This window comes from Danio rerio, chromosome 5 (assembly GCF_052040795.2).
Source record: "Danio rerio strain M-AB ecotype USA chromosome 5, GRCz13ab, whole genome shotgun sequence".
NCBI lineage: Eukaryota > Metazoa > Chordata > Actinopteri > Cypriniformes > Danionidae > Danio > Danio rerio.
The window spans coordinates 68,558,135-68,576,297 of NC_141025.1; the positions used below are offsets into that span (position 1 = coordinate 68,558,135).

Below are 18,163 nucleotides of genomic sequence, written 5' to 3' on the forward strand. Positions count from 1 at the left end.
TCTTCCATAGAATTAGATTTTCCTATAATAGACGTCTATGCTTACTGCATTTCTAGAATTATCATTAACCATTTTAATTTAGGCTGGTTTTTAACAAGTAACTACCTCCTTTAGGTCTTATAAAACCTCAAGAAGGCCTTTGTTTGGACCCATGCAAAATCCCAAGTATCTGAGTGCAAAATGTTTCTCAGGGAATACACATTAGCAGTTTAAACAGATTTTTAGATTAAATCTTTTGTGCTGCAGTTTTGCTTTACTAGAGCTCACCTTGCAGAGGATAATGTTCAGATTTGAAGTCTCAAAGCCTCATAGCCTGTGTCATGCTGGCAGGAGATTGGTTCTCAGGGCTTCACGTGGGTCATGGGGTTCAGATTAAAGGATTCGCTCTGCAGAACACAGCTTTTAGTGCACCACTTCTGCTGCCTTGGAGTGTGTACTAAGCCTTTATTTGTGAGTGCTTGAATGTTCTATTGGTTTGTCTGCACTCCGTGGGGATGTCTGTAGTTTTTAGCTGGTCGTTGGTTTATCAGGTGTCTGGTCAGGAGTGATAAGTCTGTTTGACCTAAACAATGCTCATTATGCATTTTATTCCTTTAAATCTCAGCTCCATTAATTTCCACCCAGGTTTAAATAGGCTTTCAAGAAGCCTTTGGTATTCATGGATCATTAAAGTCAATCAGCAAACAATCAAAGCTTCTTTTTTTGCCTGTCTTCAATGACGTTAAATCAATTCCTGAGATAATTTAATCATGTGAAGCTTTTTATCAGTGCATTACTGGCATACGCTAAATGCTGGGTTCCACACAATTCATTCATATTGTCCCAACTCAAAGTGATTAAGTTAACTTCAATTGTTTTACAAAGTTAAGTGCATTAAACCTAAAACAATTATGTTCCAGAAAACTCAAGAATTATTGATTCAGCTCCTTCTAAATGGTTTGAACAAGAAGCAAAAAAAATTTTGTGTGTGCATAGGCATATTTGTTTGGCAATGTTTATGTAGTCTCTTAACATCCAAATTAACTTCATATTTAGTGCTTTTTCGTAAAATATTTGCGTTGTGAGAGATTGCAGCGCGTTTACTTAAATTGTTTGTGTTGTGAGAAAATGCAGCGCGTTTTCGTAAATTGTTATGAGAATGCAGAGTGTTTCCGTAAATTGTTTGCATTGTGAGAATGCAGCGTGTTTTCGTTGTGAAACAATGTAGTGCGTTTCCGTAAATTGTTTGCGTTATGAGAAAACACAAAGCGTTTATAAATTTTGCGTTGTGAGAAAATGCAACACGTTTTTGTAAATTGTTTGTTATGAGAATGCAGCTTTTTTCCGTAAATTGTTTGCGTTGTGAGAAATGCAGTGCATTTTTATAAATTTTGCGTTGTAAGAAAACGCAGCAGGTTTTTGTAAATTGTTTGTGTTATGAGAATGCAGCGTTTCCGTAAATTGTTTGTGTTGTGAGAAAATGTAGTGCTTTTCTGTAAATTGCTTGCGTTATGAGAAAACGCAACGTGTTTTTATAAATTTAGCTTTGTAAGAAAACACGTTTTCATAAATTGTTTTTGTTGTGAGAATGCAGCATGTTTCCATAAATTGTTTGCGTTGTGAGGAAATGCAGCTCGTTTCCGTAAATTGTTTGCGTTGTGAGGAAATGCAGCTCGTTTCCATAAATTGTTTGCGTTGTGAGAATGCAGCTCGTTTCCGTAAATTGTTTGCGTTGTGAGAATGCAGCTCGTTTCCGTAAATTGTTTGCGTTGTGAGAAAATGCAGCTCGTTTCCGTAAATTGTTTGCGTTGTGAGAATGCAGCTCGTTTCCGTAAATTGTTTGCGTTGTGAGAAAATGCAGTGCTTTTTCTGTAAATTGTTTGAGTTGTGAGAAAACGCAGCGTGTTTTTGTAAATTGTTTGTGTCATGAGAATGCTGCATGTTCCCGTAAATTGTTTGCGTTGTGAGAATGCTATCAAATTGATGAAGATCTTTTCTTAATTTGCTGGCGTTTATTTTTGTAATTGCACTTGTTTCCTTAAATTACAGCACGTTAAAGCTCTCTCGGCCACTGCAGGACATGCATTGTAGTCATTAAAAAGACAGTCAAACAATATGACTTTAAATGTGAGTGTAAACATGACATTTTAAAAGAGCATCCATTTTCTAGAGAGAAGTCAAAAGCTTACCGCTCAATACATTTTGAGTGGTGACACTGAAAGGAATATTGTCTAAAGATGAGCGCCATCCTTTGAACTGAACAATGCATGTCCCTATGAGAGATCAGAGTGTCCCAGGGATCTTATCACAGCTGCACACAAAGAATGCTTGTTGTTTTATGACACTGCAGCACTGGGCCCTGGTTACCAATAGACTGCACTCGTGAATTATTAAACTTCTGGCTTCTTGTATTGATTGATACACTCCAGACTGGACTGGTAAATTAATTCGGCATATAATTATGTATATTAGACCCATGTATAGAACACATCTTGTTTTAAATAATTTACTGCTTTTTTTTTTTAAAGGTTTACATCTTTAACTGGGAAACAGTGTACTTTTGATAATTTAATCAACACAAATTAACAAATAAATGTTGATTTCATTACACATCTTATCTTCAATCTGGTAAAAACAAAAACACCTACTGTTTGTTTGGGGGGGTGGGGGGTTTAGATCAGCATTGAATGGTTTGATATTGACCATCTCATCTTTTACAGTTAATGATTTTTACAGTAATGAAATTTTTGACTTGCACAAGGCTAAACACTAAAGATTTTTTCTAATGGCCCAGTTAAAACAGTTTTTTTAAACCATTAAAACAATTGTTATGGTAAGGAAGATAATTTAACTATATATTTTTAAACAGAGTTAATGAATAAAATATTTGTTAAAATTTTGAGATGGATGTGTGTTGGCCAGACTGGCGAGCTTTACATGAATATAGAAAAAAGCAGACCTGTTTAAAAATAATTTAACACCTACATCATATTTCTGTAAATTTAAGACTTCTTAAGACCCCTCAGACACCCTGATATATAAATTTGAACCTACATTGCAGTAAGAACTGTTGTATATAGTGTCAATCTGGGTAGAATTAAATTAGTAATTAAATTTGGGCATACACATCCAGATTTTTATCATTATCACATGACAACATTAGTTGTGTCGCTTCGGTTTCATGTTTAGATCCTGTACCTGGGTCACAAATACAGGGAAAAGTAGCAGTTCATGTAAGTACAATGAAAAAAGTCATTCATCTGTTTTCTTTTCAGCTTAGTCCCTTTATTAATCTGGGGTCACACAGCAGAATGAACCACCAATTTATCCAGCATTTGTTTCATGCAGTGGATGCCCTTCCAGCTGCAACCCATCTCTGGGAAACATCCATACATACTCATTCACACACATACACTACGGACAATTAAGCTTACCCAATTCACCTATAGTGCATGTTTTTGGACTGGGGGGAACCCACGCGAACACCTGGAGAATATGCAAACTTCACACAGAAAAACCAACTGAACCAGCCGAGGCTCAAACCGGCGACCTTCTTGCTGTGAGGTGATCGTGCTAAAAAAAAAAAGCGCCACTGTGACACCCTAAAGCAAATCTGGATGTTACTAACAGAAGACCTTCCGCTTGTAAAACGATTGTGATAACCACAGGAGCCTAAATGATTCATTGCATATACAATTTTTTTTTTAGGAAAATAATTGCAAACAATTTATATGGGCTGATTTTAAACAAATCAAGTTGAAGGATACTAAATTTAGGCATCACCGTATCGCAGTGGGTAGCTCAATTGCCTCACACCAAGAAGGTCACTGGTTTGAGCCTCAGCTGGGTCAGTTGGCATTTCTGCGTGGAGTTTGCATGTTCTCCCTGCATTCCAGTGGGTCTCCACATGGGTGCTCCATGCTTAATTGTCCATAGTGTATGTGTGTGAATAAGTGTAAATGGATGTTTCCCAGTGATGGGTTGCATCTGGAAGGACATACGCAGAGTAAAACATATGCTTTATAAGTTGGTGGTTCATTCCGCTGTGGCGACCTGAGATTAATAAAGGAACTAAACCGAAACGAAAATGAATGAATAAATAAACACTACATTTTATTTCTTTGTTTAAATTCAGGCCATTTAAATTGTTTGCAACCACTTACCTTAAGATTTTTAGTAAATCCTATGAACCATCAGCGTACTTTCTGACCCTCACAAGCTGATTTTCACATGCTATTTAGTTAGAAAGTATGTGCTTTTGAATGAAGCAATGGTCTTGTAGTCTGAAGTTGGGGTGAATTACTCATACTTGTGCTTGATTTTCACAGTTTTACAGAATTACATTTTAGTTTACATGAAGATGAAAACTACTGTTTTTAGACACTTTCAAAAGGTTGCACTTTCAGTCCACTCAAAATGCTGCTGTCATTTAAATGTCCACAGGGTTTCTGCAGGGTCTTAAAAAGTCTTAAAATTTCTCAACATCCAAATTTTAGGCCTTAAAAAGTCTTAAATTTACTGAAATATTTTGATGTTGGTCTTAAATCTTTTTTATCAGGTCTTAATTTTCCTTTGTTAGTTTATTGCAGTCATATCTGGCAAACCCGATACAATCACCAACATTTATCACAGTAAATCTTTAAACTTTTTATTTAAAAGGTCATTTTAACTCTATTTATTATAATGGTTTAATTATCTTCCTTACAGTAAAATTTGTTTAAATGTTCTCCAATGCTGAGGACACCCTCCTGGACAGATTGGTGTGCATATATTTTGTTTATTATAGTTTTTTTAAAAACTTTTAAAACATTTGTTCATTTTTTATTTGAAAGTAAGTATTTAAAAGAAAGTTTATGTTGGAAAAAAGTATGGATACAAGTAGAGCTTGCTTGTTTTTACACAATATTTAAAATATTTAACTAAGAAATACTATCTAAAATATATATATATTTTTATTATTAATGTATTATATTAAAATAATATTAAATTAGAATATTTTTTATACACAAATAAAAAGTCCTAAATTTAACTCTTTGAAACCTGCAGAACCCCTGGTCCAGTAAGAGAACCCTAAAACTATATTTTTTGGGTAATAATTTTGATAGGTGACGTCGTTATTTTACCTCGTAATGAGCAGGTAAGTATACACTCTGGGCTTGAGGAAGATCGTTTCCCACATTATCTCTAGGGCCTGTTCCTGTAGGACACGTTTTCCAAGACCGTATTACCTCTTAATTTCAGTCAACAACATCACCGAAATGTCTTAATATATTTAGAGTTCGAAAAACAAACATCATTTAAAAACCCATGAACTATGGCTGTATTTGACAAATGCATCGAGGAACACTGTAGCCCTTAACTACATTTCCCAACATGCACTTCTTGCATAATTAGGCCCGCCTCCTTTTTTGAGTGACAGGTTGTTTGTTTCACTGTTACCAGCTGCTGGCCCATTCCAATCCTTGTCGGAGTGGAAACACGGGGGCCGACAGTCCTCTTTTTTTCTCCCTTCCCGTTTACCTCGTTGTGCTTTCTTTTATTTCACCCCGCTTTACTCTCTTTCTCTCTTTTCCTCGGCAGACAACTTTTCCTTTTCTCCCCCCTCCTTTCCGCTCCGTTTTGAAGGTTTTAAAGCCCCGTCCATACGCTCCAGTTATTTATTTATTTATTCTCTCTCTCTCTTCTTTTTTTTTTAAATGCAAACGAAATAGGCAGGTATGTTTTTTTAGGTGTACCACAAATGAGAAGACGCAAAAGATGGAACTGCACATTTTAGAGCACAGTTTAAAAGTAGCAAGTATAGCCAAGGAGGGCATCCAGATTTGCACTCACGGATTAATCAAACTAGCCTTTCTGCCCTCCAAAACGAGGTAAGTGGCTTCTCGAATCAAGTTCGCGTTGTGTTCAACTTGTGTCCGCTGTCATTTCAGTGTCTTTCTGGATAATGTTTGTGGGAATTGCGTTAGCTTACCGCTACGCACCTCGTACGAGAGGCAGATGCACTTCCAGCGCTCCTTTACCTTGCTTTTTTTATCCGAATGTTTGTTTGCTCCGTGTTAAGAGGCGCATGACATCATCAAACAATCGGTCAGGGCTGTTTTGTTTATCACTAAAGATTGTCTGTGCTGTTGCTGAAGTTCATTCGACGGTAGAGGGGTGTGTGTGTACGTGCTTGGGGTTGTTTTTCTTCTTGTGCAGCGGTATAAATATACGAAGGGGGGATGTTGCTTTAAATCCCCCCCGTCTGTGATGCTCAATGCACGGTCACGTATTCAGCATCACGGCTTTGATACAGATGAGGGGGCACCCTGGTGCCATTCAGTGCTTTTAATCAAAAACTGACCTGATCAGTTTGAGCTGCTGAGGGAAACCTGTAAACAACTGGGGGATGAGGGAAAAGTTGTGGCCTGTGTATGATTTGAATGGTTCTCTGACTGAAATGTGTTTTTTACTTAAGGAAAACACACTCTGCAGTTGTTTTGTGTTTTTTAGTGATGCACTTTCTCAGATGAGTGTCTTTTGTGAAAGACTGTCTATTCATTAAGTCTGTGAGGCCCCTTGCTGTGTATTGAGGAAAAGTTTGGTTTTATATTTGCACATTGGTTCAGTGACTGTGAAATGCTCCCTAGCTTGTTTAACATGGTACTTTGAATATTCGCTCTGAAATCACTTTAAAACATTTGTTTGGAGTCATTCTTGGGCCATAAATATTTGCAAAATAAAATTGAGTTTTGCAAACCAAAATAAAGTATTGAGCAAAAGAAAATGGCAAATCTCCGAAAAAATGTTGAAAAATAAAAATGAATTTTGCTAACAAAATGAAAGGGCTGCAAAGGGGAAATTAAATTTTGATAAATAAAAATGAAATTTGTTATAAAATTCAAGCAGTGCAAAAAAAAAATTGCAATAAACTATATATATTTGCAAAACATTTTTATAGGATTGTCTTTACAAAACCTATCCGGTCAATTGCAATGCTCATTTTTCGATGCTGTTTTCACTTTACACTTCACGTTTCTGCATGTTAAGCGCGGTTAAGCACTTCATTTTTTTTTTTTGAGTTGGATATGAATCACTTTTAAGAGATTTTGTCTGAAACAGGTACGCCTGTGCAGACATCTTTATGATCCGTCAATGTGTGATCATAGGGATAACCAGATGAACAATAATTCTTGGCTAGAAATTGCAACAGCCGTGGGAAAGGAGGAACGTTTTTGTTAAGAAGTTTGGAAAAACTTGAGAGATCAGTTGCCAAAAGAGGCCATGGCAAAAGTGGAGCCCAGAGTGGTTTAATACACAATTACAGAATATGTTTTTCTACCAATCATAGGTTTGACACTGATGTAAATATTGTGGTTTTTAATTTAAAACAATTTATTAGTTAAAGAACTATAATTAAAAAAACAAATTATTTTTATGATAACTGAAAAGGAACCTATCGGTTCAAAATATATTGATGCCCTTTTTATCTAGGCTTTACTGGTGGTGATGGTCGGGAATGTTTGACCATTATTGCCTTTTTAGCATAAGAAGAGTGCTTAAACCTGCCAGACAGTAATGTGTCTATTGTGGAGTGGACTAAATCAAAGCTAAAAACATCTGTATTTTTGAGTAAGTGTGCTTTTTTTTCCTATATAAAAATATATATTTGTTGAGCAACCCATGTTCTGTTATCACTAATATTTTAATAAACTTTTATAGGTAAAACTGTCTGAGATATGAACAAAAGCAAGTGACACAGCAAATTTGATTTAAAAAAGATCTTGAAAGGTTATAAAAATCCTTATCATTAATTTTTATAAAAATGATTAGTTAAAAAAATCTTTAATAGTATTAATGATATGGCGTAGTTTCGAAAACTTCAGACTTTTCTGTTTATCTGTCTGATTTAACGCTCCATTTCTTTTGACTGCCCCCTTTCATTTTAAAGAATATCACATAGGCGATTGCGTCAAGTAAAGCCTCGTCTGTTTTACGAGGTCTGCGACGCGGTGCCAGGCAAAAGTAGGAATCAGGCCTAAGACCCCCTCGGTGACGCTGTGTCTCCAGGTGATGATGTCGCATAAATGGAGGCAGGTCTGGGCCTGCCATTAATGCACTGCTTGACTGATTTTACTTGTTTTGCTTGTTTGTTTGTTTTTTTTGTTTGCAAATTAAATTTTTTTTTCAAAACGTCATTTTCCCTTTGCTATTTTTGGAGATTTGCATTCATAATTAAGTTTCTTTTTGTATTGTATTTTGCAAGTATATATGGCCCTAGATTGACTCCATACATTAACTTTAGTTGACTGTGAGCAGTGCTTTTATAGTCATTGGCTGCTACATACATGAGTTCATTATTTAGAATTAGCAAAAAATATTTTGGTGAAATTATATTACTAATGAGAGAGTGCAAATGTGCGAATATAAAACCACCTTTACCTCAATTAACTGTGTTTGCATTAGCAGAGAGTGTGAATCTACAGTCCGGCTTTGGAGACCGAACCTCAGGGAGAAACATCCTGCTTGCTCATTTAGTCTTGTTATACTGCACTCACGCATACACAGAGAGACGGAGAGAGAGGCCTCTAGCAGTATAGAGTAGGTTGTTTTCATGTCTTGAGTTAGTGTCTTGATTAAAAAAGATTGAGTGGTTTAGATCAGGGGCCCATTTCCCCTCAGGGCTCTTTTGTTTTACATGTTTATTCCGAAATCTCATTTTGCAGGGTCGTTTGGATCAGCACAAGTGCTTTATTGGTGCTGTGGTCAGGGTGCGAATTATACATTGATGATCAGGTTTTTTGATTGTTGCCTCAGTGAACCAAATTGAAATATTTAATTCAATTACATCTAGTTTATTAATCAAACTTGTTATTATGTTTTCAGTGTTTTGAGGGATATTGAGTGGTTCTCAATGGCATTTGTGAAATTAAATCAACAGTGACCGGTTTGCTTTCCTTCACCTAATAATGGAAGATAATGAAAGACTGCACATCATTTTTATTTTACTGTTTAACTTTTATGTGCTAGCAAGTGTATAATAAAATACAAACTATGCATCTAGTTTCACAGACACCTACAGCACAAATGCCTATTTTAAAAGAAACATGTTTTGTGAACACTTACTCTGTCTGTTGGCGCTCTAGATTTGCCGGTTTCGAACCCCTGAATTAATATTTTTTGGCGCCAACATGCATTCACAATGGTATGGACCATTACAGGGGTGATACAATATATGTTTAAGTTTTCTATCATTTTAATTATTAATATCATTTAAGATACGGATGAGAACAAACTATTTCTGAACTATTAAAGGGAATGCCCTATTTTTAATGTTATCAGACGACTGAAAGCGACAATTTTTATCTGGAGAGATTTTAAATAGAATATTTTTCAATGTGAATCCTTATAAAATTGTAAAAAATTATCAAAAGTAAACCCTAAAAACTGTTTTGGATTTTTATCTTGTATATTATTATTATTATTATTATTATTATTATTATTATTATTTATGTATTTGTGTATTATTTATTGCTGTTGATGACTTTTAAGACTTTTTTTTTTTTTTGCCATGGCATAGCCAAAGAAGCTGAAATGGCAATAAACTCAATTCTCTCTCTCTCTCTCTCTCTCTCTCTCTCTCTCTCTCTCTCTCTCTCTCTCTCTCTCTCTCTCTCTCTCTCTCTCTCTCTTTCTCTCAAGTTGTTCAAGTTGCTTTATTGGCATGACATTAAGTACAGTATTGCCAAAGCACTTCAAATATGAAACATTAAAACCATTGAAAAATGAATAGCAATACAGATAAGATATAATGACACAAAAAACCACAAAAAAAAATACATTTGATAAATATAATAATAATAAAAAGTTTAAATTATTTAAATAAGATGCATGAGTTTACATTAACCATTTCTTATGGTGTGTAGGGTATATACATTATACATAATACATATATTCTCTCTCTCTCTCTCTCTCTCTCTCTTTCTCTCTCAGGGGGTATCAAGCGTAATTAGGGGGGTCCCCCCTCTATTATTATAGATTCTGAATTTCAATTTTGATTACTTCTCAATTAATCGCCCAGCCCTATATGAAACTTTTACTTTGAAGATCGAAAATGTTTTGTCACGCCTCATGACTCGCAGCAAGGATGACATCATCTCCAATCGAAAAGGAAAAATACTGAATATGGCAAAGTAACGCATCAGCAGAAACATGCATGGTCTGCCTTATTAATTCTAGGATTGAAGATTTATCACTGCAAAGAGCTTTGCGGCTGGGCTGTTTTTAACATTCAGGTTCTGTTTGCAGTCACATATCCCTCCTTGTGGTTTGCGTCTGGCAGCGAACAGCATTTCTTCAGGGTTTTCTATTGTATTCACTGCTATATGTCTTGCCCGATGGGCCATGAAATCCATTTTAAGAGCTTTTTTTGGATCCACATGCAGTTTCATGTGGAAATGCTTTTTTTTTCCGACATGCCTTCTTTTTTTGTATTTCAGTCTTCGAATTGATTCTGACTTGGCAAACACTTCTGTGTGAGGGGAGAGAGGGGGAAACACTTGTTTTTCTGTCACAGAGGCGCAGCTTGAATCAACTTATTTAGTAGCTGTTTGTGAAGTGTCTCAGAGTGATGCAGAATGTGCACAACACAAGGGCAGATCTGGAAATAGTTGCTTGCAGTTGGAAACATTATTCGCCAGCCCTCAGCTTGTGCATGGTGGTGTTTATTAAGGAAAATATAGAGGAAGCATCTTTTTATAATAAAGCAGATACAATAAAACTGCTTGCAGTGGTTATAATAAAAGCAAACTAAATATGTGTAAATATTAGTCACCATATTTCCCCGTAGTTTTTTTCTTCTGCTGAAAGAAGACAGTTGTAAAGTTGTTGATCATTAAACTGTTGATGAACGTATAATAATTATTGAGGAGGTCTGTGTTTACCATCAGCTATTTGTGCAAACTTTGCATAAAATAGCTTTTATTGCTGTGTTCAGCAGAAGTAAGAACCTGTACTGATTTGTATTGAGTGGAGGATGAGTAAACTATTTCTTTTATTGACTAAAGTAGTTTTATGTGCAGAAAACAAATTTAGTAAACGTAAATATACGGTTTCAGGTAACATTTTTGAAAATGTGTCAAAATATGGTTTTAAAACGTTTTAATTTACTGTATTAAATATAAAATGCTGCAGCATACTAATTTTGAGTGATTCTTATTAGGCATGGGACGATAACCATTTTCAAACTTGAGTTTGGAAAAGTCAAGGTTTAAAAACCACCAAATTTTCTGCCATACCATTCTTGCGATATTATATATATATATATATATATATATATATATATATATATATATATATATATATATATATATATATATATATATATATATATATATATATATATATATATATATTCATGTTTTTATTTTTTTATGACAACAGTATCTCCAGCAGAAAAGATATTGAAAGATGCTATTTTAAATGGTAAAGAAATCTGTTTTTGAAACTGATGAAGACTGCAGAAATCGATTGATTTGAATAATTCAGCCTGACATGTTTACTGCTCTAAATATTATGAATGTTTCTTAAAATAAAATATTTTGTGTTCAAAGGGGAAGAAGCTTTAGTTTTTTTACCCAGATATTTAAAAAGAATCTATTTTAAAGCAGTAATCACAATACCATGAAAGCGTGATATTTTTAATAAAGGTTATCAAACTGTCAGAATTTTATACCGGCCCATGCCTACAAGTACTTATTAAAATATTTAAAGTTATTGCTGACAAATGAGTAAAAGCTTGTTGTTTGAAGGATAGTGGCAAAGTATAAAGATTTAAAATCTTTGCAATTAAGCTAATTTGTATTTTGGGGCATCACTGTGATCTTTTGATATGTCATAATGTGCTTATTTAATTTGCCTGTTTTATAAATTTTTTTTACTTTTTCTTTAAACTACTATATCTTTTAAACTACTGTTACTGTTACACTGAGTGACATTTAATGTGTGTCTTTTGAAAATCATAAATGCTGTTGCTGCTGTTTGACAGTTCTCAGTTTCTCTGGATTTCTCTCGATTTGGTATTAGTTTGGGTAAAAACATTTGCAATTAGATGTTTTTTTTTTTTCATGTATTTTTTTTATTTTAGATATTGCGATTGATTTGATTTACAATTTAATTCTGTAGTCAAGCTTCAGCTCAATAATCTGTAAGCCGTGACAACACTTCTGCGACAGCTCTTGAAAATGACCAGTTTTTATTTGCTGTCTGTGACTTAAACCAAAATATTCCCATATTACAACTGCTATATTGTGAGTATAGTTTGGTTGTTCAATTCTGATTTGGCAGAATGAAGGTATGTTTACTCAGTTGGCTAGTAAAACTGTCACAAACAGCCGTGTGTGTGTGTGTGTGTGTGTGTGTGTGTGTGTGTGTGTGTGTGTGTGTGTGTGTGTGTGTGTGTGTGTGTGTGTGTGTGTGTTTGTCTGTGTGTCTGTTTGTCTGTGTGTCTGTTTGTCTGTGTGTCTGTTTGTCTGTGTGTCTGTTTGTCTGTTTGTCTGTGTGTCTGTTTGTCTGTCTGTCTGTTTGTCTGTCTGTCTGTTTGTCTGTCTGTCTGTTTGTCTGTCTGTCTGTGTGTCTGTCTGTGTGTGTGTGTGTGTGTGTGTGTCTGTGTGTGTGTGTCTGTGTGTGTGTGTCTGTGTGTGTGTGTCTGTGTGTGTGTGTCTGTGTGTGTGTGTCTGTGTGTGTGTCTGTGTGTGTGTCTGTGTGTGTGTCTGTGTCTCTGTGTCTGTCTGTCTGTCTCTTGCGATTACCTAATCGAAATGTTTTACAATTGCGTTTCGTTTAATTACACAGCCCTAATGTTTATGTTTTATTCTGTAAACAACTGGTGACATTTTCTCTGTTATACATTGAATTATTAATAATATTAAAAAGATCACATTTTTTAGACATGTTTAAATCTTTAGACAAAGCCATACCAATTGTTTTAACTTCAGAGCCCTTAAGAAATCAAAGTTTGGTAGAATAATTCAAGCACAACCAACTATAACATTTGACCAAATGGCATTTTCTGACAATCTCACATCCATACCTACTAACTCCAGTGTCCAAAACAAATCCACATTCTCAAGTAGTTTCTTTATTGATTTTACATAGATGTATATACTAAATATATTTAAAAATATATACAATGATGGATGTCTTTTCCAGATATTTCATGGGTCAATTCTGTTGACAAAGTACAAATATTCTAGAAGGGATGTACAATATATAATTTCAGCATCCATATCACTATTTGGTCATTCACAATAGTCACATCACAGAATATGCAATGTTGAGTCTATATTATAGTTGATTCCTTGCATGTGCTTTTGAGCTCTTTAACTGTATTATGATTTTTAAAGCGTTCAGGCATAAGAAATTGTACCATTTGAAACTTTATTAACACTTCATTTTTTTATTATTATTATTATTAAAATATTGTACCTGACGTAAAATAATAAAACATTGTTTATTTCAATTGTATCTTTTTTATTTGTTTTTATCTATGCTTGTAGATGGTTTATTTCCTGCAGATGTAGTTTTCTACAGAATCATCTCAATCAGTCTAAAACAGGAGTCTCAAATTGCTAGCCCGCCCTCCTCCTCCCTCCCCCTCGGTCTTCAGGTGATCATAAGCATTATCTCCCCCATTCGTAAAATCTTGCTTTCCCTATTTATGTATCCAATTGTTATTTTATACACAATTTTCCAGCTCTGAAATGCGCTATTTTACCTGATGTTATGTAGCATTGATGTTTTCACAGCCTCTCCAACCACCTGGCTCACTTATAGTTTTTAACTAGACCCGTCACTATAAGCAATTTTTATTATTGAACGTTTTTGATTTAGAGCTATATACAACAAGCCTGAGATTGCAGTATTAAGTTTTTTTTTTTTTTTTTTTTTTTTTTTACTTTTTTGATGGGTGGATCTCGGGCTTGTCGTATATAGTTCAAAATCAAAGATGTTCAATAATAATAATAAATTACTTAAACTAAAAGAGGGCCTGGGGGTTGGAAAGGTTGTGAAAACATCAAGACTACATAACATCAGTTAAAATAGTGTGGAATAATGTGTATAAAATAATAATTTGATACATAAAAAGGGAAAATAAGATCTTCAATTAGGAGGATTTGTTTTTAGATTTTAGCATAATCAGTCTGAATTTCCAGCAACAGCAGATAACAAGACCAGCCTTCTATTCATTTTGGAGATTCTGCCATAAAATTGAGTTAGGAAATGTGTAAATAGGTAATCAAAAGTAACGATTTGGTCTTTTGTGTGCATGTGTTTTTGTGCGTGTTTGCACCAGGGTGCAACTTACAGGGGGTGTTGACCCCCTATTTAATGCTAGATCCCTCCTGAAAGACGTCAAAACAACATGTATGAGGTGGTCAGTTCTTTAATATTGTGAAATAGTTTGATCTGATCTATATTTTAAGTACTAATGATAATAATTAATTGCTAATATATACATTTGACCACCCCATAACGGTCCATGTTATTGTGAATGCATAATAATCGCCCCTGTTTGTGAGTGTGCTTTGCATGCATGTCTGTTTGTGCATGCATGTTTGTGTATGTATGTGTCTCCTGAGAAACTTCAGGAAGGTTTGTTAGGAGCAGATTTATGACTAGTCTTTGAGTGACTCATAGTAGAGATGTTTTGTTGTTCTGATTTAAGGACACCAGATCTGTCTGTCCTCCATGATTATTGCTTTGCTTTTATTGCTCAGTATTGCTCAGCATTAGTGTAGATCCAGCACTTTTCACGCGGTGACTCAAATTCAGCTAAAAACTGAATGGATCGGTAGGGCTACTTAAAGGTCAAAATTATTTTAGTTTATTTTTTAGTAGTGCAAAAAATCCCTTCATTTAGAAATGTATAATTTTGTTATAATAGTTATGATGACTAAGCAGGAAATTGTCTATTAGCACTTTAAATATTAAAACAACTCAAGCAGTAAATCTAGATAGTCTCTCTGCACTGCTATGCCGTGTCATTTTACCTCTAGTCTGAAGAGATTTAAAATGATCTCATGGCCCAGGGGTCAGAAATGTCCAACTGCTCGCAAAAACGTAGAAAAAAAACACCCCTTTTTTCAGCCCCAGTTCGGCGGTATCAGATAAGATGCTGCTTTCCAGTTAACAAGTGTTAACCCCCCCCCCCCCAACCCCCCCCCCCCCAGAGGCAAAATGATACACGGTGTGGGTGACAGGCCCATAAATAAGGACTCGTCTTACCTGGTATCTGGTGCCGTTTGGGCTGTACGAGCAGCATTACGAGCCAGCTGTGGCTACCCATCATTTGTGCACCAATGTATGTCGGTTTATGTTTGCACAGACACACACAGCGCATATGTATCTTTCCTGTGTACATATCATTAGGAAGTAAATTATTGTGTGTGTTAAATCTGCATTCCAGTTAGAGCAGTTGAAAAATTATTCTAATTTGACATGATTGTGACATTAATGGAACGCAACTGTCCTCCTCATATTATAAATGACATGCATAAGCATCATTCATCCTTATTTTTTTCCCCTATATGAAATAATAATTTCAGCAAAATCTCTGACTCTGGAAAAAATATTCATATCAAGCTTTACCGAGCGAAGAATTATATATGGCAACTTAATTGACAATATGTACAATGTAAATTGAATTTTATCAAGTCATAAATATTCAAAAGAAATACTGCAGCATTTTTCCAACAAGTATTTCAATAAATGCCCTATAAGGAGTTAACTTAAGTTTCTGTACGGAGGAATGTAAATGTTGTCACCCTTGCTGCTGTTGTTCTTTTCTTTTTCTTTTTATTTATTAAACCAATTTAACTCGTGGATTTTGTCCATTGTTTAATCAAGCAGAAAAATAAGATTTTAGAATCAGGTATAATATAAAAAATAAGTAGATTTATTTATTTTATTTTCCAATTACTGGACAACGTTAGTTTAGATTGTAAAATGTTGCATGAAAATAATATTTAGGTTGTTAATTATTAATAACTTAAATACTGTAAAAATATTTTTGAATCATTTTTAGAATGATTAACGTGTTCACGTAATAATGCTGTACATTTATTTTTAAATAAAGAAAACTTTTGCTATCAAGCTCTGTATTATTATTATTATTATTATTATTATTATTATTATTATTATTATTATTATAAGGTCTGTTCAATATATCAAAATTATCGAAAAATTGCTAATTTGCCTATTACATACATTAGCTTTGGTTTGCAATAAATGTTAAATGTTTATTTTCTGTTCTTTTTTTTCAGAATGACAAAACTATAAGCGTGAAGCAAAGTAGTGGTGATATTTTATTAATTTTATTTTATTTTATGCAACAGTAAATCATATTTATTCTCTTTCAGAAAGTCACACCATAGAACATTTTTACAGTTAAAGATACATAAATACTGTGAAAGTATCGATTGAGTCAGTGCCCTTTATATTTTCTTTAACATCAAACTACATAAATATAACTTTATTTTCCTTTAAAAAAAAAAAAAAAGTTGCGAATTTGTCAACTGTTTACTTTTGCCATCTCTGTGAATTCTGTGAGGCTATTGCAGCAAATTGACACACTTGTAAATGTTTCTCAGGAATATGGTATTCATTTCTTTCTAATACTCAACTTCTCATTTCCACATGCAAAACCCCACTTTCAGACTTCAAGTTACTAATCAAAAGCTATATTCTAAACAAATAGTAAGCATGGGATCAATGCTTAAAAAAAAGTATTTAAAAATCCAGCCCTTAGTAGGAAGAAAATCTAACTATTCTTTTAGCCCAAGGCATGATGAGGTTGTTTACACAAGATGCCATATTGGACTTATGAGACTTACTCATGGATATTTACTCAAAGCAGAAGTTCTTCCAAAATGTCAATATTGCAAAAGCCAACAGACTGATCAGAAGCGTATACTTTTGAAATGCCCTATTTTTATTGTTATCAGACAATGACTTTTATCCAGAGAGACTTTAAAGTATGAGAAAATAATAAAACAATGAGATTTAAAATAAGTCTCAAATGCTAAAATGTACATGTTAAGTTTTACAAACTAATTTCAAGAGGATCACGTGATATGATTGATTGCAGCTGGTCTCTCATCTGTAATCAGCAATAATACAATCAGATTGATCAAAGCCTACAATAAACAGACCGATTGCACCCTACTGCCTTATCTTCGTTTTGGAAGAATCCAAATCCACCCCATCTCCTCCTTTTCTTGTTTACCAGCGGGAGCTCTTGAGGCCTACCTGATCTTGGAAGCCCTTACATGCTAGTTGACCAGGCAGGAGCCCTGGGTTCACTTATCTCCAAGCTCAGGGTTCTCTCCCGGCACAGCATGCATGCCAAACTTGGTAATAGCGTCAAGCAATATCTAAGTGTGAACTCCTGAAATACGTTACAAATAATGTTTTATGTTTTTTTAGACGTTGAACCTAATTGTGGCATTTTGATGACCGTTGCTTTAAATTTAAATGAGATTGTGCGCTCTTCAAAAGAGGGTGGAGCTACAAATGCCTACTTTTCAGCATAATGGCAGATTCAAAACCAAGATCTGAATTGTGCATTTTTAGTGACCTTTGCTTTAAATTCAAATGAGATTGTGTGTTTTTTAAAAGAGGGGGGGAACTACAAATGCCTGTGTCAGCATAGTGGCAGATTCAAAAACAAGATCCGAATTGAATTGATCCTAATTGTACCATTTTTGTTGACCGTCACTTTAAATTTAAATGGGATTGTGCTCTTTTTAAAAGAGGGTGGAGCCTCAAATGGTTACTTGTCAGCATAGTGGCAGAATCAAAACCAAGATCTGAATTGTGCAATTTTGGTGACCTTTGCTTTAAATTCAAATGAAGTGTGTGTGTGTGTGTGTGTGTGTGTGTGTGTGTGTGTGTGTGTGTGTGTGTGTGTGTGTGTGTGTGTGTGTGTGTGTGTGTGTGTGTGTGTGTGTGTGTGTGTGTGTGTGTGTGTGTGTGTGTGTGTGTGTGTGTGTGTGTGTGTGTGTGTGTGGGCTCTATTTTGACAGTCCATGCGCAAAACGCAGGGCGCAAATGCTTTCAGGGCGTGTCAGGACGCGTTTTTGCTAATTTAAGGACGGGAAATCTGCCTTGCGCTTCGGCGCATGGTCTAAAAGGGTTGAGTTTATTG

General features: G+C 34.8%; 1 protein-coding gene across 1 annotated transcript in view; it reads left to right on the forward strand.

Annotated features, from left to right (window-relative positions):
• The first annotated feature begins 5,413 nt into the window (after positions 1-5,413).
• Positions 5,414-18,163, forward strand: part of castor2 (cytosolic arginine sensor for mTORC1 subunit 2) — a 41,585-nt gene continuing 28,835 nt past the window's right edge. The window contains 1 exon segment of the mRNA NM_199780.2: positions 5,414-5,849. Within this exon segment, the coding sequence (NP_956074.2) occupies positions 5,737-5,849 (113 nt within the window). The 5' untranslated portion in view covers positions 5,414-5,736.